We start from the raw sequence: 27,956 nt of genomic DNA, 5'->3' as shown, positions 1-27,956 counted from the left end.
TGTTTTTTAGTTCTCTGCTTCTTTGAACCTCAGCCTTAGCGTTGGCATAGGGTTTTTTTCTTAGTGGCACAGTTTCTAACTCTTTACCAGATCTGATCCGAAGCGCCCTGTGAATCTTTGGACAAAGGGCAGCATACAAATTTAATAAACTTATTGCCAGGGAGGAGTGACGGAGATAGGAAGTTTTCTGCGCAGGTTTAGTCGTGGGTGTGCCGAGGTTGTCACCCGCTCATTGTTGTTTACACGCGAAGTAAAGCCCTAGTTAGAGGAAGTTCTGCCTGCTATTTGCTATTTGTTTAACCGGAACCACTTCGCAGGGGAATGGCGGGGGGCGGTGTGGAAAAAAGAATTCATGTGGTGGCAAAGACCTACATCAGGATCTGCTGGCCCAGTGGATCCTGCTGCCTGAGGCAGATGCCTCATCTGGCTTTCATTACAGGCACATGGAGACCTGGATACCTTGGGTGCTGACTCAGAGGTAAAGCAGCTTTTTCAAGGGCATGCTGCCACCTCATGCACCTCTGACATAGGTGTCAACCTATGACGTTGTTGTTGTTTTTACTATATGAGTAAACAAGAGAATCAGTTTCAGGCTGAAGTGATTACCAAGGCCCAGTTCTGCATCTGAGTAACAGGGCTTCTATGCCCTTTTAAACGTGTTTGTGCGTGTGTTATTGGCTTTTTTTTTGCTTTTGTGAGGTAATCTGCGTTCCCTTTTTGCCTCCTTTTTTTTTTTACGCCCTGTAATCTTCGGGTGGAGGGCGGCATTATACAAATACCACTATTAATAATAATGATGATGCTGATGATAATAATAATAATTTAGCAAGGCGGGCTGCGGTCGCTTTGTACATCTCTGCCATCTCCACGCAGCTGCGCCGGCGGGAAACCGATGCAACAGCGAGCGGAAGAAGAAAAAGACCGTACGACCAGCGGCCGTTTTTTTCCCTCACGACCGCTCCCTCCCGCGCGCGCGCGCGCGCGCCCCCGCCCCTCAACGGTTCGCCGGCCCATCCTTCAACCAAGGTCGCGAAGGCCAATCCCCGACCGAAGACGTCACCCGCGCGCTCTCTCCCGCCCTCCGGGCTCCAGGCAGCCAAGCGTCGCCGAGCCTTCGCTCCCGCTGTCCAATCGCGAAGCGGAGCCCGCCTCCCCTCCTCTGAATGCCTTCTCTAAAGCTCGGACAGGGTTAGCGAGTCAGTCGGCGGCGGGCTGTCGGCGGAGTAGGTTGGCGTGGTCCTTTCTCTCCTCCGTCCACCGTTTCTTTCCCGCTGTGCTCCGCTCCTCTCACTCCGTCGCAGAGATGTCCGGGGCGGTTCTACTGGCGGCGGCCGCCGGGGTCGTCGTCGTCGTCCTGGCCTTCCTGCTGCTGCTCTACACAGTGCTGCCCGTAAGCAGCCCGAAGACCATGCCGCTGTCTGGCGCCCACGTCGTGGTGAGAGCCCAGCCGAGGTTTCCTGGGGCGGTTTTGCGGGGAGGAGGGCAGCGGGTATAGAAACGCGACATCCTCCTGCCCTTCCAAACCTTTATTTCCATACGTTGATCTGTGTATCTCAGTGTAGAAGGAAATAGCAGCTCCCCCCCCCCACAAAAAAAACCCCCTCTTCCCCGTTCAAACTGCGCAAGCAAAATTAACACCGTTGCTGAGGAGAGATGTTGTCTCCTTCCCCCCCCCCCACCTCCAAAAAGGAGGAAAAAGGGGGATTCAGGGATGTAGCGCTTGACTAGTAATTAGAAAAGGGTGTGGAAGGTCTGGGTTATGTTTAGCCTGAAGCAAAAGACGTGGTTTTTTGTTTTTTGAGGGGGGGGGTGCCATTGTTTACAATTAGGGAATATTAAGAACGAGCTGGGTTATCTTTTAGATTTCCCTTTCCTGTCTATAGATGCTCCTGTTTAGAAGCAGACTAGTGGCACCCCAAAAAAAAAAAAAAAAAAAGAAATCGTTAAATAAGATCTTCCTCTCTTTCATATATCTGTTTTATCTCCTGGGAAAAGAAATGTGGGCTGGAAATCTTGAATTAAACAAGGCGTAATCTCAATTTATGGGTTTAGTAGTGTGTGCTGCAAACTGAATGGCATTTTAAAAAAGAAAAGAAAGAATGCTACTGCTTGGAATCGGTACCATATACATTTCATAGACTCATAGAGTTGGAAGGGACCTCTGAGGATCATCTAGTTCAACCCCCTGCATTGCAGAAATATGCACCCATACAGGGGTTGAACCCATGACCTTGGTCTGAGCTATACTAGTTGGTCTTAAGGTAGGGGGTGGGGAACCTGTGGCCCACACTCCAGCATCATGTGGAGGGGCACTGGTTCCTCTTTCCTGTCTTAAAGGGACACAATCACATACAAAATTGTGCCGATTGTCTTAATGTGTTATTCTCAGTACTGCCTACTAACAAAAGGAGGTGGAATTCGGGAGTTTACAATATAGATATTATCTCTGTTGAGAGAATAGAGGATTAAGAACGTGTAGCTCCTGGGTTACGGTTTCCGTTGGCCATGCTGGAAGAGGCTGATGAAAGCTAAAGTCCAGCAGCATTTGGAGGGCCACAGATACAGATGTCTACCCTAATGTAGTTGAAAGTCTGGGTTCAAGCCAGTTCATCCCCCCAGCAGTTGCTCTTAGTTGTGCCCTGTGCCCCTTTGGCCACCATAGAATACGGTACATTTTATTACATTAGACCATAGCACTGCAAAGCAAGATAGCAAAATTTAAACTAGATTACAGAATTTACAGAAGTTACCTAAATTATATTTTTATATTCTCCTTTAAAGTGGAGAGGATCCAAGGGGAGCTTGCCACCATAATTCATACCCCGTACAGATACGTAAGCTGGTACCTTCTCTGGACAGTAGAGAAGTGGATACATGTCACTTCACAGCAATCACATACCTAAAATGAAGCTCTATATGTGAAGCATGATTTGTACTATTTATTTTAAGAGGAACAATTCCATGAGTAGACAAATGACATCATGTTATGTAGATGGAGACATGTGCAGAGATTCTTGATGTTGGAGCAATTGCTTAATCTGAGTCAAATTCATTATTGGTTCTTTGTTTATAATCTGCACAAATGATGGTGTGAAGCATGTTGTTCATGAAACTTATGTAAATGACATAAATAGTGGACTTACAGCCAAGCAATTTAAACATTTTATAGCAGGTCTTTGCCATTTTAGGTTTGGCTGTGTCTGGACACTTAACTGAATTTCTCCTTTCTTGCGCCTATCTTTTTATTTTCTCTTTTTCTGAGGAATTTTGTTCCATGTGTGCAATGGAAGAATCTGGTGTCAGGAGAATGTTGTCTTTGCTAAATTGAAGAATAGGGATTCTGAGTTGACCTTTGCTACTTGCTGGTACTTGACATGGAGTTATTGCATAAGTAAGCTGACAAAGAGGGACGTGGGTGGCCCTGTGGGTTAAACCACAGAGCCTAGAACTTGCCGATCAGAAGGTTGGCAGTTCGAATCCCCGCGATGGGGTGAGCTCCCGTTGCTCGGTCCCTGCTCCTGCCAACCTAGCAGTTCGAAAGCACGTTGAAGTGCAAGTAGATAAATAGGTACCGCTCCAGCGGGAAGGTAAACAGCATTTCTGTGCGCTGCTCTGATTCGCTAGAACCGGCTTAGTCATGCTGGCCACATGACCCGGAAGCTGTATGCCGGCTCCCTCGGCCAATAAAGCAAGATGAGCGCCACAACCCCAGAGTCGGTCAAGACTAGACCTAATGGTCAGGGGTCCCTTTACCTTTACTTTAAGCTGATAAAAGAATATGCAAGATTTTTAGTTGGTTTGAAGAATTATTTAGCATGCGGAGCAGCTTACGTACTAATATCATATGTCTAATCATATGATATTATGATTAGACATATGGTACTCAAGACGAAACATGCTAAAAGGAAGGCACACTTGGGAAACCCTCACTGTGATCAACTCCCGCCCGGAAACATATGTCCCCACTGTGGAAGGACACGTGGATCCAGAATTGGCCTCCACAGTCACTTACGGACTCACTGTTAAGACCGTGTTCTTGGAAGACAATCCTACTCGGCTACGAGTGATTGCCAAAGAAGAAGAATCATTTGTGATAAAGTTGCCTAATAGCAAATAAGCCTTACATCTATCAGAACTTGGAGGGGTATAGCAATCATGTTTAAAGGTAATCCTTTTATCCATAATCCTTCTATCCAAAGGGTTCACAATGCAGGTCAGTTTCTCATGCACCTTCTCATGCACCGTCTCTCATTCCTTCATGCTATATCCTGTAATTCTTCCACTGCCTTTTGTTAGGGCTGAAACTGGCCCTGCAAGCACTTATCTTCTTTTGTGGACATAAAACTGCACTCCTTTCTTACTAGCAACATCAACACCGCTATTGCCACTAGGAAGTGTGGTGGAAACGAACTGGAACTTCTTGTCTGCGTAGGAAAGAATTGCTCTGTAACAAACCTCATATTTGCATTTTAATGGGACATTTTTTACATCCTTCTGTATCCTTGCACCAAATCACACTCACAAACCCTCCTTTGGGCTTGTGGATCTATGAACTTATCTTCCAGGGTTTCTAAATGGACATTCTATACCCAAGTATGGAAATGCAAAGCCTCATTCTCATCATTGCTGTTGCAGCAGAAGAAACCATTTTTGTTTGTTGTTCTAGCCAAGCATTCCTAATTCTGACTAATTCACCTGGTATCAACATACAAGCTCTTCTAAAGCAGTTGTACGAGTGAGATATTTCTAGACACACAATTCTTCCCATAAGAAGGACTCCAGCAAAGGATGTCATTTGTTCTTATGGCTTTAGCCTGTGAAACCACTGGTGAATTTCCTTGAAAGTTTAAGCGGTATATACTTTTTAAATAAAATTTAAAATAACATATGTGCTGCCTTTGAAATGAGAAAATATTATTTTTTAGACTTGAATAGTGAGGGAGAAGAGGTCTTCTTGAGAAATGATACTGAAAGGCTGCTTGTTTACAGGAATGAAAGATTTTGCCACTTGTGCGTTTTTGATTGGATTTTCCATCGAGTGAAGAACCTTTTTTATCCTAGAAGTTGCCCGTACCATGTTCTATCATGTTTTGGACATTGTACAGGAATTGATAATCTAGCATGTGCAAAACTGGATCAAGAAGTACACACTGAACTAGGAGCCTCAAATCTGGCACTGCTTGGGCATTCTAAGAAACGACAACAACAACAAAATCAGCACAGTTTTGAAAGGTTCATTCTGCCATCTTATTTTAAATTGTGTCCAATTGTATGCAAACAGAGATGAGAATCTGTACATTTATCTCAGGAACCATCACACAAAAATTAATTACGATATTTTAGGAGCTGTCCAGATGCATAGCAAACAAGTATCCAGAAGTAGTAGAAGTTATGCTGCCTGTGCTTTAACTTAGGCGAGTTCATTAAATTGCCAATTTACCTAAATTATGATCTTGATATAGTAATATACCAGAGCTGAAGGGGTATGAGTTTGTTTATAGATGCATCTACCCCCTATTTGCCTTCCTCTATCCCCCCAAAAAGTAATCCTTACTGTGTTACCATGCTGAAAGTGACCTGGGATGTCCATAGACAGCTTGCAACTTTGTGATTGTGGTGGCAATTTCAAAGCAATAGTTGTGGACAGTCGTAACATTAGAAGCCGTCCACATGACACCAAGAGGCATCTCATTACTTACGGAGGGGAAACACTATTGCACACATGTGAACAGGCCCAGAGTTTGACCACTCTCTTCTCTAAAAGGCTTATAATTCTAATGTCTATGCTGTCAAGTTTATCAATTTAATCTCTATGCTTCCCCCCCTTCTCTTAAAAGGTAACCGGTGGTTCCAGTGGCATTGGGAAATGCGTTGCCATCGAATGCTTTAAGCAAGGGGCTTTTATAACACTTATTGCAAGAAATGAGGTAAATTTATAGCATGCTTATTTAACAGTTATGATGCCCTGAAGCTGTTAATGAAAGGGTTTGAAGCAACAGTAATTATAACTAAAGCCCTAGTATTTAATTAAATAGTTAAAATCCTTGGCTCCAATCCTACTAAAGTTCACCAAATTTGAAAGCAACAGGGGTTAAATTAGTGATTACTGTACTAATTTTATCTGTATTGGGGCCTATTTGTTTCTCCAGAATAAATAAATAAATGACTTTTAGAGTTTGAATACAGTGTTTGAGTTAGCGAGAGTATTAAGCCAAAGCTAAACTGCTTATTCTATTGGCTATTCCATTTATAACCATTTACCTATGGTTGTGGGGTGTGGAGAACCTTTTCTCCTCCAGATGTAGTTGAATGACAACTCCTGTTCCAGCAAGCATGGCCAGTGGCCCAGGGATAAAGGGAGGTGTCATTCAGCAACATCTGGAGCACCAAAGTTTCCTCACACCTGGCCTGTAGATTCAGAGGCACTCTAACCATTTCTTCAGGAAAGTGGGATATGAGCAGCATTCATGTTTTAAAAATTGTTTTCTGCTTTGTTAGTATCTTGGATATTGCACCAAAGCAGAAAGGAATACTCCCACTTTTTGCACTCTTTCCTACTGTGAACATCTGAAAGGGGAATTTACTTGCATATCCCCTCTCTTCTGCTTAATACACTCAAAGCCATCCTTGGATTGTTTCTAAAGTTTTCTAGAATAACAGAGTACAAAATATAGAATTCCAATCTTTGGAATTGGGAGAAGCAACAAGCTTTAAAGCAAGATTAATATTTAAGTCTTGCAGTTAGCTGATACATAAAATATTTGTTGGTAAGTAGGCTGAAATAGCTTTTTTTCTCTGTATTGTTTTGATTGAGGGTGTGCTGCTTGTAAGCTGCCATTTATTTTATTCTAAGCATCTATAGCCCACCTTTCTATGATAAAATCAAATGCAAAGCAGTTTACAAATAAAATAGAAGTCATTAAAATTTAAATTGTTTTATTGTCTGGTTAGTTTTCAAGCGGCAGTAAAAGAAAAAAATAATAGAAACCAGCAGATAAGCTAAGAGCCTATCAAGAGGCTCAACTAAAAAATTCCACCAAAGTAGAACACTTAACTGCAGTTTGGTCTTCAAGGCTGTGTGTGTGAAGTTAAAATGGTATGTGGGAAATTATCTTGAGCAGTGATAGCCAGAATTGCAGTTCTTCCATTTCTTAACAGGAGTTTGCATAGAGTCCCATGAGGGCGTGGTGTCAGCAGTAGGCTGACAAATGTTTTTTGTTAAAAGAATTCAGTTACCTGCCTGAATTCTTGTAACTAGTACATGTGTGCACTGGGAAGTTTTACTAATCTTTACTTATCTTGTAATGCACTACACTTAATATCTTGGGATGTGCTAGACTAAGAACTAAGTGTTGTATCCAGTGAAGTCATCCCATTAATGCAAGGATTCCCACCTGTGCAACAGGACTTCTGCATACAGTGGTACCTCAGGTTAAGAATTTAATTTGTTCTGGAGGTCCGTTCTTAACCTGAAACTGTTCTTAACCTGAGGTACCACTTTAGCTAATGGGGCCTCCTGCTGCTGCCTCGCCATTGTGCGATTTCTGTTCTCATCCTGAAGCAAAGTTCTTAACCCGAGGTACTATTTCTGGGTTAGCTGAGTCTGTAACTGAAGTATCTGTAACCTGAAGTGTCTGTAACCCGAGGTACCACTGTATCTCTTCTGCCTCCCAGATGTGCTCTGGAGGGTTGGGGCCACCCCCCTTGCAGGGTACAGGGAGGGGGAGCAGAAGTCGCATTGTTCAGTCTTTGTGCAGGATAACTGTATGGTATATAGCCTGTTGGCTACAGTCATATACACACTTCTGTAGGAGTGAGACTCACTGAATATAGTAAGGCTTTAACCCTTAATTAGATATACACAGGATGGCACTGCATATGTCATATAGGCAAAGCCAAAGCAAACTTCTGAGAATAAAGTATAACAGTGGATTTAATTTATGTTGGCCAAAGCAGAATGTTGTAAATATTTATAGAATTGGCAGTAAATTGACCAAGTAAGATGGCAATTCCTAAATGCATAAAGCACCTAAATGTTTGCTGCTATACTGCAAATTTTTTTAGAAGGCTTTCGTTCTGTCTAAATTGTTTTAGCAGAATGTTCCAAATGTGCTTGTTTAATTCCAGTGCCGCCTATTGGAAGCAAAGAAAGAAATTGAGAAGTTCTCAGTTAATGATAAGCAGGTAAGATGACTATATTCTACCAGGTCTCTCAAATGTGTTAAGAAAATGCATGTTCTTTCTCTGACTTAATATAGAGCAGCAGTACTTGAATTACAAGTTATGGAGTAAATGTGTAGATAAGAGAAAATTGAGTAGCATATTGTGCCCTGTATAGTCATGTCATAGGTAAACTGAAAATTCTGTTTTAAAGAATTCTAAGTAATCCTAGACACATCCTGCAGTCAAAGGCCTCCTTTGGGTACTATTGTGTTGTGAGCTATAATGCTAATACTTTGATTGCAATTTAAGAAAAAGGTGGGGTCAGTTCTTTTATAGAAAAGCTTATACAAAGCATGAAAGTGACATGACTTGCAATATAGAAGGCTGAAAATGTGCTTGATGTGCAATATTTAATGGTCTCTCTTTTTTCTTAAAAGAATAATTCCTGCTTCTGAAGAAGTTTGTCTTGCCTCTAGGTTATTATCAGTCATTGGCAACAACGTAAAATCATTTCATATTATCTAAGTAGGTGTAAGAGTGTATTTTAAAGTTCTTTGTTAGCTACAGTTAAATATGACTAAAATACCATGCCAGTTTTATGAATTTGGCTCAATCTTAATTTATTCTTGAGATATCAGTATCTTTTTCTTGGTGACTTTGCTATCTGCCTTTTAAAATAGAGCTAATTTTTGCACAGGGATGATTTCATGTAAGCCCTAAAGATCAATATGTGAATGGGTCTTTGGCAATTTATTTTATGAATTTATATTCTGCTTTTCAGCTCAAGTCTTCAGAGCCATTCCTGGTACTTAATAAAATGTAATGAATGTGTCAAAAACATAACACTTAAAACAAAACAAAATTAGCCTCACAAGAGCAAGCCCCAGGCGTTGTCTTCTCCTGTGCCTCTCTCTCTTGCTTTTGTAATGTCTTGGGGTTGTTAAACATTTTACTACATCAGTCTTTCATTTTGTCTTAATAGATAATAATTTTGTGTTTATGGCATAGGAAGCTGCCATATATGAAACCATACCATTGGTCCATCTATCTCAGTATTGCATATGCTAACTAATAGGGATCTGTTCCAGAATCTCATATAGGATTTATCTCTGCACTGCCAGAAAATGTGAGGGACTCATGTTCTACATGCAAAGCAGATTCTATACTTCTTTTTTCCCTGGCATGTTGTGCATGCTTTATGGAAAACAAAGACTTAAGTGGCGGTAGAGAAAAGAAAAAGAATTTCATATGAGACTACAATCTGTTCTATAGCAGCCATCAACAAGGATGAACAGCGCAGTGTGGTTTCCTAATGCGCTTCTAAGCAACTTATCATTGGGAAAGTATTTTTCACTGTGTGGTGCAGTTGTTGTTTTTACAACACTACAGTGTCCATTAATGATGGCACGACTTCAATTCAAAAGGAAGAAGAGGAAGAAGAACACTCTTTTGGAAAGAATTCGGTGTTGTTGAATATTCCATAAGCACTAGCTTTCCAGCTTGCCAGTTGGAGCAATCCCCACCTCCTCTCCTGTGCACTTTTCTGAGGGTTCTACTTCCATACACAAGCCAATTTTAGGGGGTGCATAGCAGGGCAGGAGTGGGAGGAAAAGCCCATTGCACAAGTGAACTTGCACAGAACTTGTATCTGATGGGACTTGTTAGACGAGTTCCACCCATTGAGCTCAATTGAATAGGCATCCACATGGAATTATTGTTGTTATTACCTGCCCTTCACCCTAAGCTCCAATGACAGGTTACAACATTAAGCATAATATTAAACATACAAAAATAAGGTGGGTCCTAAAAACATACACCTCAAATGTCAAAGGCAGGGTAAGGAGGTGCGTCTTCAGCATTCATTGGAAGCTGAATTATTAAGGACTAGACAGGTTGTTCAGGCTACAGATGTCTGCAGACCTTAGACCAGGCTTCCTCAACCTCGGGCCTCCAGATGTTTTGGGACTAGAATTCCCATCATCCCTGACCACTGGTCCTGCTAGCTAGGGATAATGGGAGTTGTAGGCCAAAAACATCTGGAGGGCTGAGGTTGAGGAAGCCTGCCTTAGACAAATTATAGCAAAGTGTCATTGCTATAGTCCAGGGGTGAAACCAGTTGGCTTTTGAATCCTGACTTGTTTAAAAGCCATTAACCATAATTCTCTATTTGCACATTAATGGGAATTTATGTTTAACTGCAGCTGCTAGGTTTGCTTCCCCGTTTACATGAAGTGAGGGAGCAAAGGGGCTCTTCACTGAGTGCATGAAAAAGTAATGCACATCCTGACTTATTAGGATTAAATTTGATAATTCAAAGCTCATCTGTAAAGTCTGAGCTAAATATTATTGCTTTGGAATATTAATTGGTTCTTCTCAAACGCCAAAGCAATATAATATCCCAGTACTTTATGTAGAAAACAGGAACTCTGCACTCCTCTCAACTAAAAGTGAAAGGCAGAGAAACATACAATGCACACGTTGAAATATGTCTCCTATCTGTGTTGCCAAAATAGTTTACTTGTTGAATTAAAAATTTGTCCATTTTACACTGTACATATCAATTGATATGGTCCTTCTTTTCCATTCACATAGGTTGTGCATTGTATCTCTCTTGATGTTTCCAAAGATGCTGCAAATGTGGAAAGGGCCCTTAAACAGGTAAGGAAATACTGGTTTTACCTAGCTGGCTCCCTCCCCCCATTTTTCAGTTGCAAGTGTTTATTGCAGAAATGTTCTGCTGACAGTAGTGATATTTATGGACACAAATTTGTTATCTCACCTGCTATTTTTTTCTTTCCAGGCTCAAGAGAAGTTGGGTCCAGTTGACATGCTTGTAAATTGTGCTGGAACATCAATTAATGGAAAGTTTGAAGATACTGACATCAGTATGTTTGAAGTAAGTGAGCCTGACTTCTCCTGTTTGAATATGTACTGGTATACTAATTCAACGGCACCTAGAAAATCACACCAGATTGAGAAATGTTTTTGAATGATAAAATTATATATAAAATTTACCTAACTTGTAGCAGCACATTTTATTGTCCATTTCAAATAAATGACCTAACTGTATTTTTTTTTCTAATCCCCCCATAGTTTTCCACTGGGTTGAATGTTTTCTATCTGTGTCATAGACCCAATAATTCTTATTAGATATTTATCGTGTCTAAAAATGTTTGCTGCCTTTAAACATCTATTATGAAAGGCATTTAATGTATGTTGTGAAAGAGAAGTTTGCCATACGCTATTGTTACATAACTTTCATTCCTTGGGTAATACTTGCATGAACCACCACATAAACATGAAAGGAGAGTATTTCACAGCGTGCAGAGTAGACAAGCATGTGGGAATAATACTTTTTCATGAATACTTATATAACTGCAAAAGTGTATACAAATTTAATAAATAATAATAATAACAGCAAAAGTGGGGCTCCCTAATTCAGCCCGTCTCAAATGAAATGTTTGCTTCATGTTGACATTGGTCCATAGAGTCTCTTCAGTGGCTGACTTGTAAACAGTTCACATAAAGATTAACTAGGCTATGACTCATTTTCTCCTTGGCATATCATGGACAGGGGAGATGCAAAGTGCTCATAATTTCAGCAGCATGCGCCAGCACACAACTTATTCACATTATTAAATCATTATTTGTTCAATAATAATCATAATAGTTTCTATACTGCCCTTCATCCAAAGATCACAGGGCAGTTTTCATTATAAACCATAATAATAATATAATAATAATTTATTATTTATACCCCGCCCATCTGGCTGGGTTTCCCCAGCCACTCTGGGCGGCTTCCAACTGAATATTAAAAACAATACATGGTTTAATGTAACATGCGAACCAAGCCGTTAATTAGTTTCAGAGGAAAAAAATTGAGAAGTGATTTTATAAAAGTAGAGCAGTTGCAAATGTCATTTTCTATTAGTTCTCTACTCGGTGCAGATTATGTAATTAGTAAACTGTTGTGTCTTAAATTTTTATTTATTTATTTATTTATAATAGATTTTTATTAAAAATTTAAAGGTTACATGAGTAATAAAAAAATAACAGCAGAAAAACACCCAATTAAACCAAAAAAGAAAGCAAAACAATACATAAAAACAAGTCCCATCAAAGAAAAAAGATAAAAAAGGAAAACAGACAAAAAAGGGAAAAAATGCATACAATCAAAAAAAAAAAAGAACAAATCAAACCTTTACATAACTTTCTTTCTTTAGCTTATTTCCTTGACCTCCTCACACCTCCCCTCTTTGTATTCTGGTTCAGTTAGATATTTCAGCAAATCCTTCAACTTTGTTTTTATCCTAATAATTTATCTTAATATACTGTAATTTAACATTCTCTTCTTTCACCAATTAATCATCCATTTTTACTTTGTTTAATCTTATTTCTCATTAAAACTAATATATTTGAACTTAATCTCTTAAAACATTTCCCCTAGGGTCATAAAAAATTCATTCCACGATTTTTCCATCTCTCATTAAAAAAAATTTTTTTAGAATCTCCATATATACACTTTTAATTCCCAATTTTCTTCCACCGTCTCCCCGGTCCCGGCCCCTGCCGTCAGTTCCATCAACCTCCCAGCGTCCATCAACCTGGAGATCTTATATCCGAGGCTCTTAATTCTTCTTCACTTCCCTTCTGCTGATCTTCTTGATAATCTTTGGTGCTAAAAAGCAGATCTCGGGGGAGCTCCAACCCAACGATGCTTATATTCCTTCTTGACAGGTCTGCCAGATTTCCATAGTTAAAGCTAAAGCTAGGGCCCATAAAGTATTCCAAATCTTGTTTCACAATTCTTCCAAGTCCAAAGGCCCCCAAAGCTCCAATCTCCTCCTGGCTCAAATTCATATTCCAAAAGTCATTTGATCCCTGCATAAGGGGATCTCTCCACCTTTCCTTTTCCAGATCAGGCCAGGCACCCATCTTCAAAAACTGGCTTCTCCTAATTACAGTCATATAAGGCCTCAAGTTGTAATCCTCCATTTGCCTCTTTAGGGTTAAGGCTCCCCCTTGTTTTGCTTTGTACTCAACAACAGCAACTTTCTCCTTCTCTAATTCATCAATTTGTTCAGTTAAGAAAGATTCCTGTGCCGGGTTCTTGTCAACTTCTATGCTGATTCCCAGTTTTGTTCCCCAAATATCAATATTAGTAGCCATGACATCTATCTGTTTATGCAGCTTTCCCAACAGATAGATTGTCCTATTCAGTACAGACGCTACTTCTTCCTTTGCCGACATTCTTAAGATGTTCAAGGTCAGAACTAGTTTCTCACAGTCTTTATCTTAAGGCCAATTTCCCAGCTGCACTCTTGTAACAATGTCCCAATACTCCCTCTAGAGGAAGACAGTCTCCATTTGTATCAATCCTTTCCAGCACAATTCCAAAAGTAAATTAGTAACAGTTTCCAGTTACCTTTTCTTCTTTTTAAGTGCAGAAGCGGACAATAGAAACCATGTCTTTCTTTTAAAGCTAGCTGTCAAATTTGTCCTGTTTACCGTCGATGGACTTTTTGCAAGCCGTTCCCAGGTTCAGAGATGTGATGCTTCGATTTTTAATTTTTCACCTTCTCCTGCAAGTTCACTTGGTCAAAATTAATAGTTTCAATTAGTGGAGTTTTAATCCTTTACGTAAGACTTTCCAAAACCTTAGTTAACAACTGCTTTGCTTCAGTCTATTTACAGAAAGGGAAGGTGGACTTCCTGTTTGAACCTTCCCCGTTCGGTGCCAAATTAAATTATTTAAAAGCTCAATTTCCCGTTCTACTCACGGGTTGTTGTTTAAAATCCAATTGTCTACAGGAAAAAAGTCAGCGCTCTCCGACAGCAGCAATGCGGCTTCGCTCTGTGAAATAAGCGGTCGATTCAAGCACCGCTCCTCTCACCCCACGTCGCTCCGGATTCCCGATACGGGGTCTCCCCGCGAGTAGGGGGGCGCAGAAGGTGCCAGCCGAATCCCAGGTTCACAGACTTCTTCCGTCTGTGATTTCTAAGGGTCTCCGCCTTCGCCGTGGCGGTCAGACCCTGTTTTTCACGGAGCTGGTTCCTCCTGATCGGAGGAGCTCCGCCATTGCCGGAGGCGCTAACCCGGAAGTCCTTTTATTTACTGGATATAATTCCATTGCTTTATATATATTAACCGTTTGCTCCCATGCTAGCTCAGTGTTCTCTATACCCGAGAAGGCTAACTTTTGGCCTGCTGTAGGTTGTTGCCCTCCAATTACCATCATTCCTTACATGCCATGCACGCTAGCTGGGCCAGTGGAAGTGGAGTCCAGCAGCATATGGAGGGCCACAGGTTAGCCATCCCTTTTTTAGTTGGGTTCAATCCTGGAGATGCTGGGGAGCAAATCTGGGATATTCTGCAAGTAAAACATGTATTTTACCACTTAGCTACAATGTTTCCCAGTTTAAAAATTTGGCCACCCTTGTCCTCTCGGCAGGAGTTACACAGGCAATCAAAACAGCAACCACATCACAAAGGTTACTGCTCATCATCAAAGGAATCCCCAAGTGGTTGCCTTCCAGCATGTTAATGGACTATAACACAGCATTTTACAGCTTGGAAACTCCATTTGTAACATGAAGCAACATCGTCCATAGTAGGAATTTTGCACTTGTTGGTGATGAGTATTAATATTGCCGATGCCTTGAGTTTAAAGCTGCAGAGCAGCAATCACACTTCGTTATTTCATTTCATTTACATTAATATTACACTTCATTAATATAAAATATATTAACTAGGCCTCCGACTTATATGTTTGTCTACAGCAATTGATGGCTATCAACTATCTGGGTAGTGTCTACCCAACTCGGGCAGTAGTTACCACCATGAAGGAACGGAGGAGAGGAAGGATTGTGTTTGTGTCATCCCAGGCTGGACAAGTTGGACTGTTTGGTTATACTGCTTATTCTTCAACAAAGTTTGCTCTTCGAGGACTAGCTGAAGCTTTGCAAATGGAGGTATGATTCTCTGTTCCTTACCTGCATGTATTTTATAGCTTCTCTGTATAACATTAACAACAACAGCAACATATAAACAAAAAGAGCTAAAACCATAGGGGGAAATAATTAAAGAATCAAGTAAACATTAATAGTATTATATAAGAATATTGTAGAATATAGTGTTGCCCAAAAAGTACACAAGCAGGCTCAGCAACGTTCAACGCTGTTTACAAGGCATAGACTTAGCTATTCTGCTGCAATAAGTGGTACAATATTCCAGAGCGCATGACACCATTCGGCTCAGAAGGCCTGTATTGTACAGTGGTGCCCCGCAAGACGAATGCCTCGCAAGACAAAAAAACCCGCTAGACGAAAGGGTTCTCCATTTTGGAGGCGCTTCGCAAAACGAATTTCCCTATGGGCTTGCTTCGCAAGACGAAATGTCTTGCGAGTTTTTCTGACTTTTTTTCCTCCCCCCCCCCCCTTTTTCTAAGCTGCTAAGCCACTTATCCGCTAAGCTGATAAGCCGCTAAACCGCTAAATGCGCTAATCCGCTAAGCCGTCAATGGGCTTGCTTCGCAAGACGAAAAAACCGCTAGATGAAGAGAATCGCGGAACGGATTCTTTTCGTCTTGCGAGGCACCACTGTATACGATTTGCAAAACTGTTCATTTAGTAGGGTTAGTTGTCCACTGGTTCAAAATGAGAAGTAATAGTGCAGGCAGTGTATTGAGCTGCTGTACTCTCAGATATTGTAGATCTGGTTTCGGGCAGAGCGTGCATATGCAAAATCGCATAGAGCCAAGAATCCTCAGGACCGCCACCTTCCTGCCCAGCTGGAGCTCTAGAAAGGCAGCTCCCTCTTCCCCCCTCTGGTAGCTCTTTGTCTTCCCTGTGGGCGGGCCAGAAGTACAGCCTGGAGAGCAACTGCAGTGCCGCCACCGCTGCCACTGCTCCCGTGTCCCACCAGGAGTGGCTGGGCCTGCCCCTGCTAGAGAGGCACCCTCACAGTGGTTTGGATTTGCTGCAGCCCTTGCCAGCTGACAGTGTGGAGCAAGCCAGCCAAGCTGAGGGACTGGCACCTTATGCAACTGCAGAACCACCATGCACACCTAATAGGAGGAGGAGGCAAGAGCCCGAGATGGCAGCAATGCAAGCAAGGCATGTGTTACCCAGGTTTGCTTGTTCCTCCCCCTGCTACACTTCATTCGACCCTCTTCCCGCCGCATATCTCCTGAGATCCCAATGAGAAGCTCCCTCCCAGTAGCGGCTGGTGAGGTGGCAGAGGCAGAGGGTCACTGCTCTCCTTGCTTCCAAACAACATGTAGCTTTGCAAGAAGGCCTTCTTCACCAGGGTGTTTCTTGCAGAGAAGTGGCAGGAATGCTATTTTAAAAGGGCGAGATTTCTCCTTGGCTTTCTGCTCGAGATAAAAATAGAGGCTGCAGCCACTAGTATAAAGTTGAGTTGCAGAAGCAGAGGTGTAGCAAGTTCAGGTGGTACAGATTTCTTTTTTGTCACCCCCCCCCCCCAATTTAAATTACCTTATTTTTTGCTCTATAAAACTCACTTTTTCCCTCCTAAAAAGTAAGGGGAAATGTGTGTGCGTCTTATGGAGCGAATGCAGGCTGCGCAGCTATCCCAGAAGTCAGAACAGAAAGAGGGATTGCTGCTTTCACTGCACAGCGATCTATCTTGCTGTTCTGGCTTCTGAGATTCAGAATATTTTTTTTCTTGTTTTCCTCCTCCAAAAACTAGGTGCGTCTTGTGGTCTGGTGCATCTTATAGAGCGAAAAATATGGTATTAAAAGAAGGGAAAATAAGATACTTGCAGTTGCAAGTGTTATTTTCTGGTTTATATACTTAACATTGTAAGCATAAGCACTTAAAACCCCTGCAGACACCATGGTTTCAATATCAGCCAGAAACAAATTTCTTCTCACCCACCACCCCATTGCTCTGTTCACTATCTAGCCTGATGGTAGAACTTGAACTTTGCACACTATTTTGCGGTAAAGGTAAAGGGACCCCTGACCATTAGGTCCAGTTGTGGCCGACTCTGGGGTTGTGGCGCTCATCTCGCTTTATTGGCCGAGGGAGCTGGCGTACAGCTTCTGGGTCATGTGGCCTGCATGACGAAGCCGCTTCTGGCAAACCAGAGCAGCGCACGGAAATGCCGTTTACCTTCCCGCCGGAGCGGTACCTATTTATCTACTTGCACTTTGACGTGCTTTTGAACTGCTAGGTTGGCAGAAGCAGGGACTGAGCAACGGGAGCTCACCCCGTCGCGGGGATTTGAACCGCCGACCTTCTGATCGGCAAGTCCTAGGCTCTGGTTCAACCCACAGCGCCACCCGCGTCCCTATTTTGCAGTAGATAGGCCTAATAATGGAAATGCCCTAATAAGGATGTGTGTTTTCCTTATGGTTTGGTGCAGCTCCCTTTACTTTTACAATGCCTCTTAAAACAGGTGGCTAATCTGTGTCCCTCCAGGTGTTGCTGGACTACAACTCCCATCATTCCTATTGGCCATACTAGCTGGGACCAGTGGGGGATGTAGTCCAGCAACATCTGGAGGGACACAGGCTAGCCCCTCAGCCCCCCGTTTTAAAGCTGACCATGTAATGCACCATATCAGAAGCACAAATCCCTTTCAAGGGGCCATTTCCCTCCCCTCCCCCTTGTGTTTTTTCAAAGTATCTGCCCTGAACAACTCTGCAACTCAAACACTTGCTCATTCTTTTGAGACATTTGAGTTAGTCCTAATAAAGTATTGTTCAACTTCAGCTATTGAGCTGCTGTTGTTTTAATTAAATGGACCATTTCAAAAAGAAACTGATGTTCATAGGCTGCAGTTCTACACCTACTTTCCTGGGATGAATTCCCATGGAACTCGGTGCAGCTTCTAAGTAGACATGCAAAGGAGGGGACAGTTGTTGAAGCACCATCTCAGCAGCTCACTGAACAATGAGAAACAATTTTCATGCTAACGTGAATACATTCTTATATTAATTCTCTCCTGAAATGTTGGATGTATGGATCTTAACTTGTGTTTTTTGGGGGGTGTTAGGAGGCACTGATGTATCTCTTGGCATCATCCAGCTTCTATGTTTGAAAGACATGTTTGTTTGTTTGTTTATTATTATTATTATTATTATTATTATTATTATTATTATTATTATTTTATTATTTTTTATTCGTTCCTGAATACCTGGCTCACATGGACCACAATAATCATATGGACATAGAAAAGCGGGGGGGACATCTTGGTAGCTTTATTGTAAATATCCCTGCTACATAATAATAGCCTTGCCTGATTAAAGGGTCCTGTTCTCTCCCCCTTGTCCATCTCTAGCTAAGGCAGGGACAGTGGCGGAGTTAGCTGCATGGGTGCCCAGAGCCCATGCTGTGCACTTGGGGCAATCCACTGTGCATGGGGGTGGCGGGGCAAGCCCCCATGGTGTGCCTTTTTGTCACCCTCCCAGGGATGACACCTGGGGCCGAGCGCCCCCCGTCCTACGCCCCTGTGCGCAAGTAAAATGTCCGTAAGATACAATCCCACTATATGCCTCTTTGTTCATATTACGTTGTATATCTTTGTGAAAACAGGTAAGCATGGGAAAGCTCAATATATTAGAGCGTGAACTAAATATTTTTCTCAACGTAACAGGTAAAGCCCTATAATATCTACGTAACAGTTGCCTATCCTCCAGATACAGACACACCTGGCTTTGCAGAGGAAAGTCAGACAAAGGTAATTTTATGTTCCTCTTTATTGTCATGCAAAATACTTACATAAAGTAAAAGGATCAATAGGTACAAAACAAAAAAGAATGATCCCATGATGTGCTTAATGCTAAATCTAAACCTTGAGTATAAGTGTGTACTCAACTTTTAGTCACAGGAAAGGAGTCCTATTGTGTCACTCCTTGGTATATACAGTGTTTTAAAAATTCTTAAACAATCTTCATTCTTGTTCGCATTTGTTAGCTTTTACGTTTTCCTGGTCTAAGACAGATATACCATATGATCTTGCTCATTGTTGCCAGATCAGTTTCCAAACTCATAGGAGGGACTTCTTTTTTTTCTTCCAGTATTCAGCATCTGCCTTCCAGAACCATACTGAATATTTTTTTACTTTCATTTGGTAAAATAAATTTTATATAAATTAGCAGAAAAACTTTTAAATCTTAAGAGATGGAATATTCCAAAAAGTTAACTTATTAATATTTTACACAACATTAATATTTTACACAACATTTATTTAACTTATTAATATTTTACACAACATTAAGACAATACTTGCTTGTTTCTGGGCATGTCCATATTGAGTTTATCCCATATGGCTTTTTATGTTTTAAAAAACAAAACCTTTTTTGAAAATATTCACATAACACTATTTTGATATAACTTTTTTTTTTCTTTAACTGATTCTATACTGTCTGCTGGTTTTCATCTCTCCCCAGAGTGGCTGGGGAAACTCAGCCAGATGGGCGGGATATAAATAAATTATTATTATTATTATTATTATTATTATTATTATTATTATTATTATCACGATCTACCAAATCCTCCTGGGGATCTACCAGTAGATCGCGATCGACCTGTTGGACATCCCTGGGCTATAGCAAGTTAGGGCATAAGATCACCATAGAAATCTTGCCAAGTAATTTCAGATGAGGCTTACTTGTTTGTCCTAAAATTCAGGGCTGATTAATAATCTAAACCTGGATCTCTTGCCTTTTTATAAAATGTTGTTTCTATTGCACCACCTTCATTTATTTTGATGTTATATATTTAAATTAAAACTTAATGTAGGTTGATGTGGGTGGATGAAACAGGAAGAAAATTGTGTTAAGAGTCAACTGGTTTTGCGTTAATAATCAGTGTTGCATCAATCTTTTACTGTATTGCCCAGAGCATTCTTGTTGCACATTTAACAATCATACAGCAATAAAAGTTACCAAACAAAACCCTCCTACAGGAGATCTTCGGATTGTTCTTAGTTGGCCAATGTAATGAAAGTTTTTGAGTTTGCCTTTAATCTTGCTTTTGAATTGGTGGCAGAATAGCCATATGCTACTGAGCTCCACATTCTTTCACATTCCTTGTTTCAGTTCCTAATAGTTATAGAAAGCTGGTTTGAAAACATGAAAGAAGACTATCCTTTTGTAAAAAACCCAAACTTTAATTGTCTGTGACCCTAAAGAATGTTGTCCCCGCCCCGAATCATTTTTAAAAATCTGTTAAATGTTTCAGAATGAAAGTATTAACAATTGAATATGAAACAGTTTAGGGTGGCAAAACATCTTTGCTTTTATTACTCTTGAGTAATGAATTGTCCAGAGTCCAGTTTCTGTCAACTACATCTCAGGATTTAGTCAAACAATGAGTTTCCACTTGACTTTCGGGCACGTATGAGAGCCCTACTTGTGAACCTCAAACTCCAAAATATTTCCATTTAATCCTGTGTTAGCAAGTGATATTTAACAATACTAACTTAACCAAATTCCTGCCTCATAAGCCCCTTTAAGCCTTTCTTTACTCTTCCAGAGAGGACTGAATCAGGTGAACTGCAAATGAACAAATACCTTAATCACATTGACAGATACTAATTAGCTCAGTGTTTTCTAAGAGGAAACAGTTTGACAAGATGAAAAAGGATGAAAAAGACAAACACTAGAACTCTGTGGTATCAGGCTTAATGCAAGAATGAATATAAGACCACATTTTTATCTTTTCTCAACATTTCTGCAAGATCATATAGGCAACAATGCATTCCTTGAAGCAAAGATTTATAAGCAGGCTCTTTAGGTGGCAAGAATTTACAAAGTTGATCTAAGCTAATGGAAATCAGGTTTAAAAGAGTTAGAGTCAATTCTCCTGGGAGCATAATATCAATTTATTTTTCTGTAATATTTGTGTCAGAGATACCTGCTGAATATGAGAAAACTGTCTCCACATAAAGATGTGTGTTTATGATAGCGACCAGCAGAATGTTGCATCTAAAATGTTGCACTAATTCTAGTTTCACTCTTCCTAGTATTAAAGAAAACTGCATGTTCACTTAGAATTTGCATTCACTTGTAATCTAATGATAAATATAATATCAACAAATGCAACTATAAACACACCTCTTGTCCTGAATATTTTTTGTAAAAAAAAATGTCCAGATGGTCTTATGTTTCTTATCAGGTGTGAGGTGAACTATGGTTGTACTTGGTAACATTTCATCTGCTGTTATATGTATGTAATCTCTTTATTTACTTTTGCTCAAGATTTTAGAGACTAAGCTTATTTCAGAAACATCATCGGTCTGCAAACCTGATCATGTGGCCAGAATAATTGTTAAAGATGCCGTTGTAAGTAAAATGCTGTATTTGTATAAAATGTTTTTGTGGGTGGAAAACATGGGTAACTTGCTAGTTTATTATAAGGGTAAAGGTTGTCTGTGTTTGTCTACTACCTTTTCTGAATACTAGAATCTTTATATAAAGAGAGCCTTTAGATACAATCCTAACCCACTTACCTGGGATAAGTCCCATTCAATTCAATAGGACTTATTTCTGAGTAGATATGTCTAGGATTGCACCGTTTTAAACAGTGCCATCATTATACGTGGGACCTTTGCATAGGCAAAATTAGACAGGGCCCTTCTCCCAAGGTTAGAAATTTAAAGTAGACACCAAATAAAATGGGATGGGATAAAAGTGGCAGTTGCCCTTACATGTAATTGGTTCTAGTTACAAATTGTCCCTCTACCTAAACTGCGTGCTTGCTTTGAAAGTTGGTTTGTGTTAATGGTTTTTGTTTTGCTCTGACTTCTTAAAATGGATTTTCAATCATGTCGTCATTTACTCTTTTTGTTCTTTTGTGTTTCTTAATTAAAGGTCACTTCACTTTTTTTTTTTACTTAATATATACCCTTCTTTGCAAATGTTGAAATATTATAACATGGGCGCAGGTAAAAATGCATTTCAAATTTTAAATTAGTAGAGTTGACATTAAAAAACTCAAGGTGCCCTGTTTCAACACAGGTTGACAGAAATGGCCTGATTCAAGTCTGGCACATGGTTCCTTTTAAAAATAAACTGCTTTGGGAGCCAATCTTGGCCAACAAGCACAGTATAAATAATAGTGGTGATTCCTAGGTTTCAAAAGGGTGGAATATAAAAATTGCTGTTTCTGTACCACAGGCATTTTATTTCACAATAATTTTTTTAAAGCATGTGTCTGCCTGAACCACATGTATACCACTTTGGGATATTAGATGATGATATATATATATATATATATATATATATATATATATATATATATTCATTCAGACTACAGGTACAGTCTTGTCCATGCTTAAACAGAAACACGTACCTTTAAGATCAGAAATTTTAAAAATTCCTGTCAGATTTTTTTTTATATATAAAGTATTAAACTCCTCTTGCCCCTTGGTAAGAAACACATCCTATTTTAATACAATTGTTTGGAAACTACCTGACTACTTTCTCCATCCCCCCCCAGCAAGGAAAATTTGCCAGTTCTGTTGGCACAGATGGTCACATGTTAACAATATTGACTGGTGGAATGTCGCCTATCTCTTCTCTGGCTGAAGCCCTACAGGCGGTATGTAACAAAGTAATATCAAATGATGATGTTTCAAAATCTGTTGGGTTCTTTTAGTGCTGTGGTACACTCACATTTATTGGTTCAATGTAATTCAAAATCTAGTCTTTGTGCAGCAGATCTCTTCAGTGCAGTAAGCTTACTAAAGTAAAGAGTGATCAGCAGGTATTCTACTTCTTGGCAGCAAAAGCTGCTCTGTCCAATGAATTGTGAGATAAACCCACTGAAGTCCACATGTATTTATTTTGGTAGAGTTGAAAGGCGGGCCATCTTTTATTTTTGTTTCAATTAATAACCTATAACTTGAGCATACCCAAAATGTTTCATTGAGCAATGTCGCTGATTCTTGCCCTATGGTTCTTTTTTTAATTGTGTCACATTTATCTATTAAAATAAGTAAAGCTTATTTACTATGATTAAAAGCTAGACCTGTCTGTCAAAACAGAAGGTTCTCTGACCTCTCCACCTTCTTCTGCTCATTCTCTGGGTGTTTCCCCAGTCATCTTGGGTTCTTTTCCCAGAAAAGATAACTGGGAAGGGGGAAGAACAGCTGTGCATTTAGCTTTATGGAAAAACAGGGAGCAGAGCTATTCAGAAAGTTAGGTACACCCTGATATGCCTTGGCACACCTTGTTAATGGTGCAGTCCAAATCAGTAATAAGAGACCACCCCTAATCACCTTGTTGTTCAGTTAGACCAGAGCCAGTGCACATCCCTACTGTCTGAGAGATGGATAACTGGGGTTAGGTCCATCTTATCCAGGAAGCATTGCAACCTCCAAACAGGCTCAAGCTGGTGTGAAATAACTTCCCAGCCATAAATCCAGGTCAATAAGTACCACAAACACACGCAAGATGCACGCCTTCTGCTTCAGGATTATAGTTTCATCCAGAATGATAATCCTTTGTCAGATCATCAGAATCTCTGACCAGCAATACCTGTTTTAAGCTTCAGTATTCGGCTGCCTTTTGTTCATAGCAACATCTGTTTTGTTAACAAGAACAAATCTCTTAACGTCTTGTGAATTGGTTCACATGAAGTGCCAAACAATGGTTCTACTTCTTCCCCTCCCATGCTTTGTTTATTAGTTCCTGGTTTGTGGCAAAGAATGTGCTGTTGTGTCCAAACTGAAAAACTAGTTTGTGATAGGCTTGTATCCTAGAATGGAGGTCATGTGCAAACTGGAGTGTGCCTGTTGCAGCAAACCAGGAACCATCTAAACCGAAAGTCAGATGTGAAAGGGAGAGCATGTGAGCGCAGAGCTTGCTCTTATATCACCAAGCCATAGTTTGGCATATATGAATGTCTTGCATCTCCTTAATGTTTACCTGCATAAATTGCCATGTATTTCAGAAAGGATAACCAAATGCATAGCTAAACTACTGAACTCATGCAAGTAAAGCTGGAAATCATACAGTTTGGACTTGATCTTGAGATCAAGCAGCTTGCAAATGTATGCCTATGTTAAATTGGACTGCTGCTACCCATCTGGCAAATGTCTCCTCAGCCTTGCTGGGCCTGCTAAACATTCATTGAATCTGTTCATCATAAGGTTGTTTCACATTGTTTGCCTGTGACTTTTCTACTGGTTACCCATTATTATTCTCCAGGGAGCAATGCAACCCTAAATCATGTTCTCTTCTACAAATTTAAAACAACACTAGTCATTCTGTAGTCTTTTGCATTGTTTCTGCTTCAGGTAGATTGTTGTGCAGATACATGGGGCAGGTGATTCATTCACTAGCTTCCAAAGGGGAAAAAAATTATTAAAATAAGGTCCCTTCCAACCATGTGACTATATTTCATAGTACTTTCAAATAACATTAATTTATTTTAATTAGAGAACAAAATATACATCTCAAGCTTTGTTTAAATAAGACTAATCTTTAATAGAACAGTCCTTTTTCACATAATAATTGAGTGCTTGGTGAACCACACTTCTGATCATCAGATCTGATGAGAGAAAATATTAAATGACCACTAAGCAGAAGTATGTTGAATAAGATCTCTCCTTCTCTCCCTTTACAGCTTATTTTCCTGGGCTTTTTCCGCTTGCTTGCCCTGTATTATATAGCAGGTTTTGACAGCATAGTTCGTCGTTGCATGGCCAAAAAAGAGAAATCTGAAAAGACGGACTGAAACAGAATGGGTGCTATTTAAAAAGTTGGACAGTTTGCTGCTAAACGGGACTGTATCTGTGGCCTGAGTATGTCTCACAGAAATGTGGAAGAGGTGATATCTTCGGTGGTGAAAGAAGGAAACGGAACTACTCTAGAAAAAGAGACTATGCAAAGGTGCTAATGAAGAAAACTGGGTTTTTTGGGTTGTTGTTGCTTTTCTGTGATTTGAAGGAATAACCAGATTGTTGCCTTAGAAGTAAGCTTTTTGAGAAGAGTAGAACTTAAGAGTGACCTATTTTGATGGTAATTCTGGACCAATACTAATTGTCAGCAGTGATGAAAGAGTTAATTCTGTTATCCACTTCTTAATCTGAGGACTGATTTGGTAAATTCCTCCCACACAACAGTAACACCTCAACTCTCCTACAGAAGGCCCAGCTTGTGTATTATTTTGATTACATGGTTTCTGCCATAGAGCTGGACCTTGTAGGCCCTGTTCTGCATGAGTTGGTTCAAATGGCTGTGCAAAGTCTAGTCAAAGCAGCAAAAACTATCCAAAGATGAAATATTTCAGCTCTGGGACAATACATGAATTGGGCCAAAGTCTTTTGTGAAGAGGCAGTTTTTAAATATAGCATATTAATTTGAGGGGAGAGTTCTCTTTAAATGAGCTGCCCCCTCCTTGAGATAGGAGGCAATATTTGCATGTGGATATTACCAAGCTGGAGAATCAATATTTGAATTGGCTCTTGGGAAACCTCATTTGAGATTGAGTTTTCTCCCACCAGATTGTTGGATTTTGACATTCCACTCTTGACACATGTGGTGAGTTGTGTTAATATTGTGTTAAATGCTATATTAAGGAATTTCTTGATGGCAGAGCTTTACGCATATGATCTCTGCAGGAGAAATGACGTATGCTTTAAATAGTTGTAGATCTTCAGCAGAGATCAAGGACCCCCAATTGTTACTGAGATACTAGGGGAGGACTATAAGCAAAACAGAAGTTGTTCATTTTTTTGTTATCTGTAACACGTTCATGTTTATTTTTGCCAACTCTGTAAAAGACAGGTGGGCTTTAACACTGTAGAAATTGAAGGAGAGAATAGGGTGCTAGAGAGAACTTAATGTAGCACAAGGAAGTGCCTAGGTCCTTACTCTGATGGTGCAGTGGAACTTGCAAAACTATATTGTCTCTAAGGTTTCATTCACAACATGCCAATCTTATTACCTACATGGAATCTGGACTTACACAAAGTCGCTGAGTGGATTTTGGGAACCATATTTGCTGTGTATAAATTGACTGGTTCCCATTGGTTGCAGATACGCTGAACCCCAGTGTTGAACTGGTTCATAAAAATTCCTGCTACCCTTTGTCATTTTCCAAGTGCCTAAAAGACTGTTAAGAGACTCTACTTGCCAGTTTGTTGGTTAGCCAAGATTTTCTTTAAAAAATAAAATAAAATAAAAAGGGAAACACTTTTTAAACTGCTCTTTGGAGAACATTATTCAAATCAAGTCCAGCAGCTTCTGGTTCAATTATAGTCTTCCAATTTTAAAAGATTTTTAGATTCTCAAAATAGATGAAATCACAATACCAACTGCTTGAGATTAATACTATAGTAGTTATGTTTACTTGTTTTTGGTACAGTTACCCAGCTGTTTTGTAAGTAAACCTGGAAAGTGCCAATGCAAACAAAAGCACTTGGAGCATTGGGCTTTTTGAGGGGCTGAGAGGATTGCCAGTTAGAAGGGAAGGAAGGAAATAATGTAGAAATAATAACGGATAAACGGCTTGGTGTTGTCGCAAAAGCATAAAAACTTGCTTCGTATCATTCCGGTTAGTAACTGAGTCACAAAAAGCATCTTTGCATGTATGTCTTGCTACTGTTTGAATGGGAACTGTTGGAAGTAGAATTTGCTCTCCCTGTTTGCCATAATGCTTTGGTTTTCTAGACCTGCTAGGATAGCCCTTCAAGCTGGCCAACACACTTAGTTCAAATAATAAATTCTAGATCCTTTAAAGCAATTTGGACATGCCAAATAATCAACAGTTTAAAGAAGAACAAATCTCTTCTACATGTGCTTAATGACGTGTTAACTTTCCTGTTCATTCTGCGCCTTTACTGTGCTTATCTGTGGATGGATTATGCCCTTGGTTTCTTCAGTGTCTTGAACTAAAACAAAAAATTCTAATGTTATGGAGCATTATCGCTCATTTGACTCAAATACATATAATAGTGTGCTAAAGAACATATGGAAGTGGGTAACTAGCTTACAAATGTATACTGTGAAAAACTTTAGGCACTTTTAAATGTTAATATTGAATGAAGCTAAAACTCATAGCTCATTTATGCTTGCTGTTTCATGAAGTGTTGTGCCAGAATACTAAATTTTAATATTTTGTATTCACCAAATAAATGAAAATTGCATTTAACTTTTGTCTGTATATCTCTTCAGAATGACTGTGTTCCTGGTCTTGCTGAGTAAATTTATTTCTGCTAATTTTTGTCACAGTACTAAGGATTTATAAAATATTTGTAAAATAGCTTGTACAAATTAGAAGCCTGTGAAGCTTCAAGGTGTGAGGGTGGAGGATAGAGGGTTCCTGACTTCCAAGAAATGATGTTAACTCTTTGATCATTTTTCCGCTGAAAACTGCCTGACCTGAAGTTGCCTGCAAGTTATCAGAGAGGCCCACAGAATACCAGGGGACCCCATTGAGGGCCCCCTTCTTGGGCCCCCCAAAGTCCATACCTCCATTAAGGGATTCATCTGAACCTTTCAAATAAAGCCACATTAAACTTCATGGCCACTAAGACCGAATATAGCCACTGTTTGTAGGTACTTTTTAAGCATTTGGGGGAAAAGACAACATAGCTTAACAAAGATAAGCAATCCCTATCTTTGTAATAGGCTTCAATTTTAAAAAGGCAATTTAATAAGTGAGAACAAAACTTAAGAGGTAGAAGAAGCAAAATCATATTGGGAAAGATGTGAGTAAATGGAGTAGTTTTCAGTTGCTTCTTGATGGTAACAAAGAGAGGGGCATTCAAGGAAAATGTATGGTTAAAATCTTGGCCTAAGATTGTAGTTGGTGA

General features: G+C 40.0%; 1 protein-coding gene across 2 annotated transcripts; it reads left to right on the top strand.

Moving 5' to 3' along the window:
- The first annotated feature begins 1,128 nt into the window (after nt 1–1,128).
- Nucleotides 1,129–27,956, top strand: KDSR (3-ketodihydrosphingosine reductase). 2 transcript variants are annotated; one of them, XM_079985029.1, is made up of 10 exons: nt 1,151–1,435; nt 5,838–5,927; nt 8,128–8,184; nt 10,756–10,821; nt 10,964–11,059; nt 14,944–15,135; nt 18,786–18,869; nt 21,394–21,477; nt 22,634–22,735; nt 24,764–27,292. In XM_079985029.1, the coding sequence occupies exons 1-10, from the start codon at nt 1,304–1,306 to the stop codon at nt 24,872–24,874; spliced, it is 1,014 nt and encodes a 337-aa protein (XP_079841155.1). In that variant the 5' UTR covers nt 1,151–1,303; the 3' UTR covers nt 24,875–27,292. The 2 variants fall into 2 exon arrangements, with proteins under 2 accessions (XP_079841156.1, XP_079841155.1); XM_079985030.1 differs by lacking the exons at nt 22,634–22,735; nt 24,764–27,292 and adding an exon at nt 27,906–27,956 and having other exon boundaries at nt 1,129–1,435; nt 21,394–21,474.

This window comes from Podarcis cretensis (assembly GCF_951804945.1).
Source record: "Podarcis cretensis genome assembly, chromosome: 7".
In the NCBI taxonomy this organism is placed as follows: Eukaryota; Metazoa; Chordata; class Lepidosauria; order Squamata; family Lacertidae; genus Podarcis; species Podarcis cretensis.
This window is presented reverse-complemented; position numbering and strand designations above follow the sequence as displayed.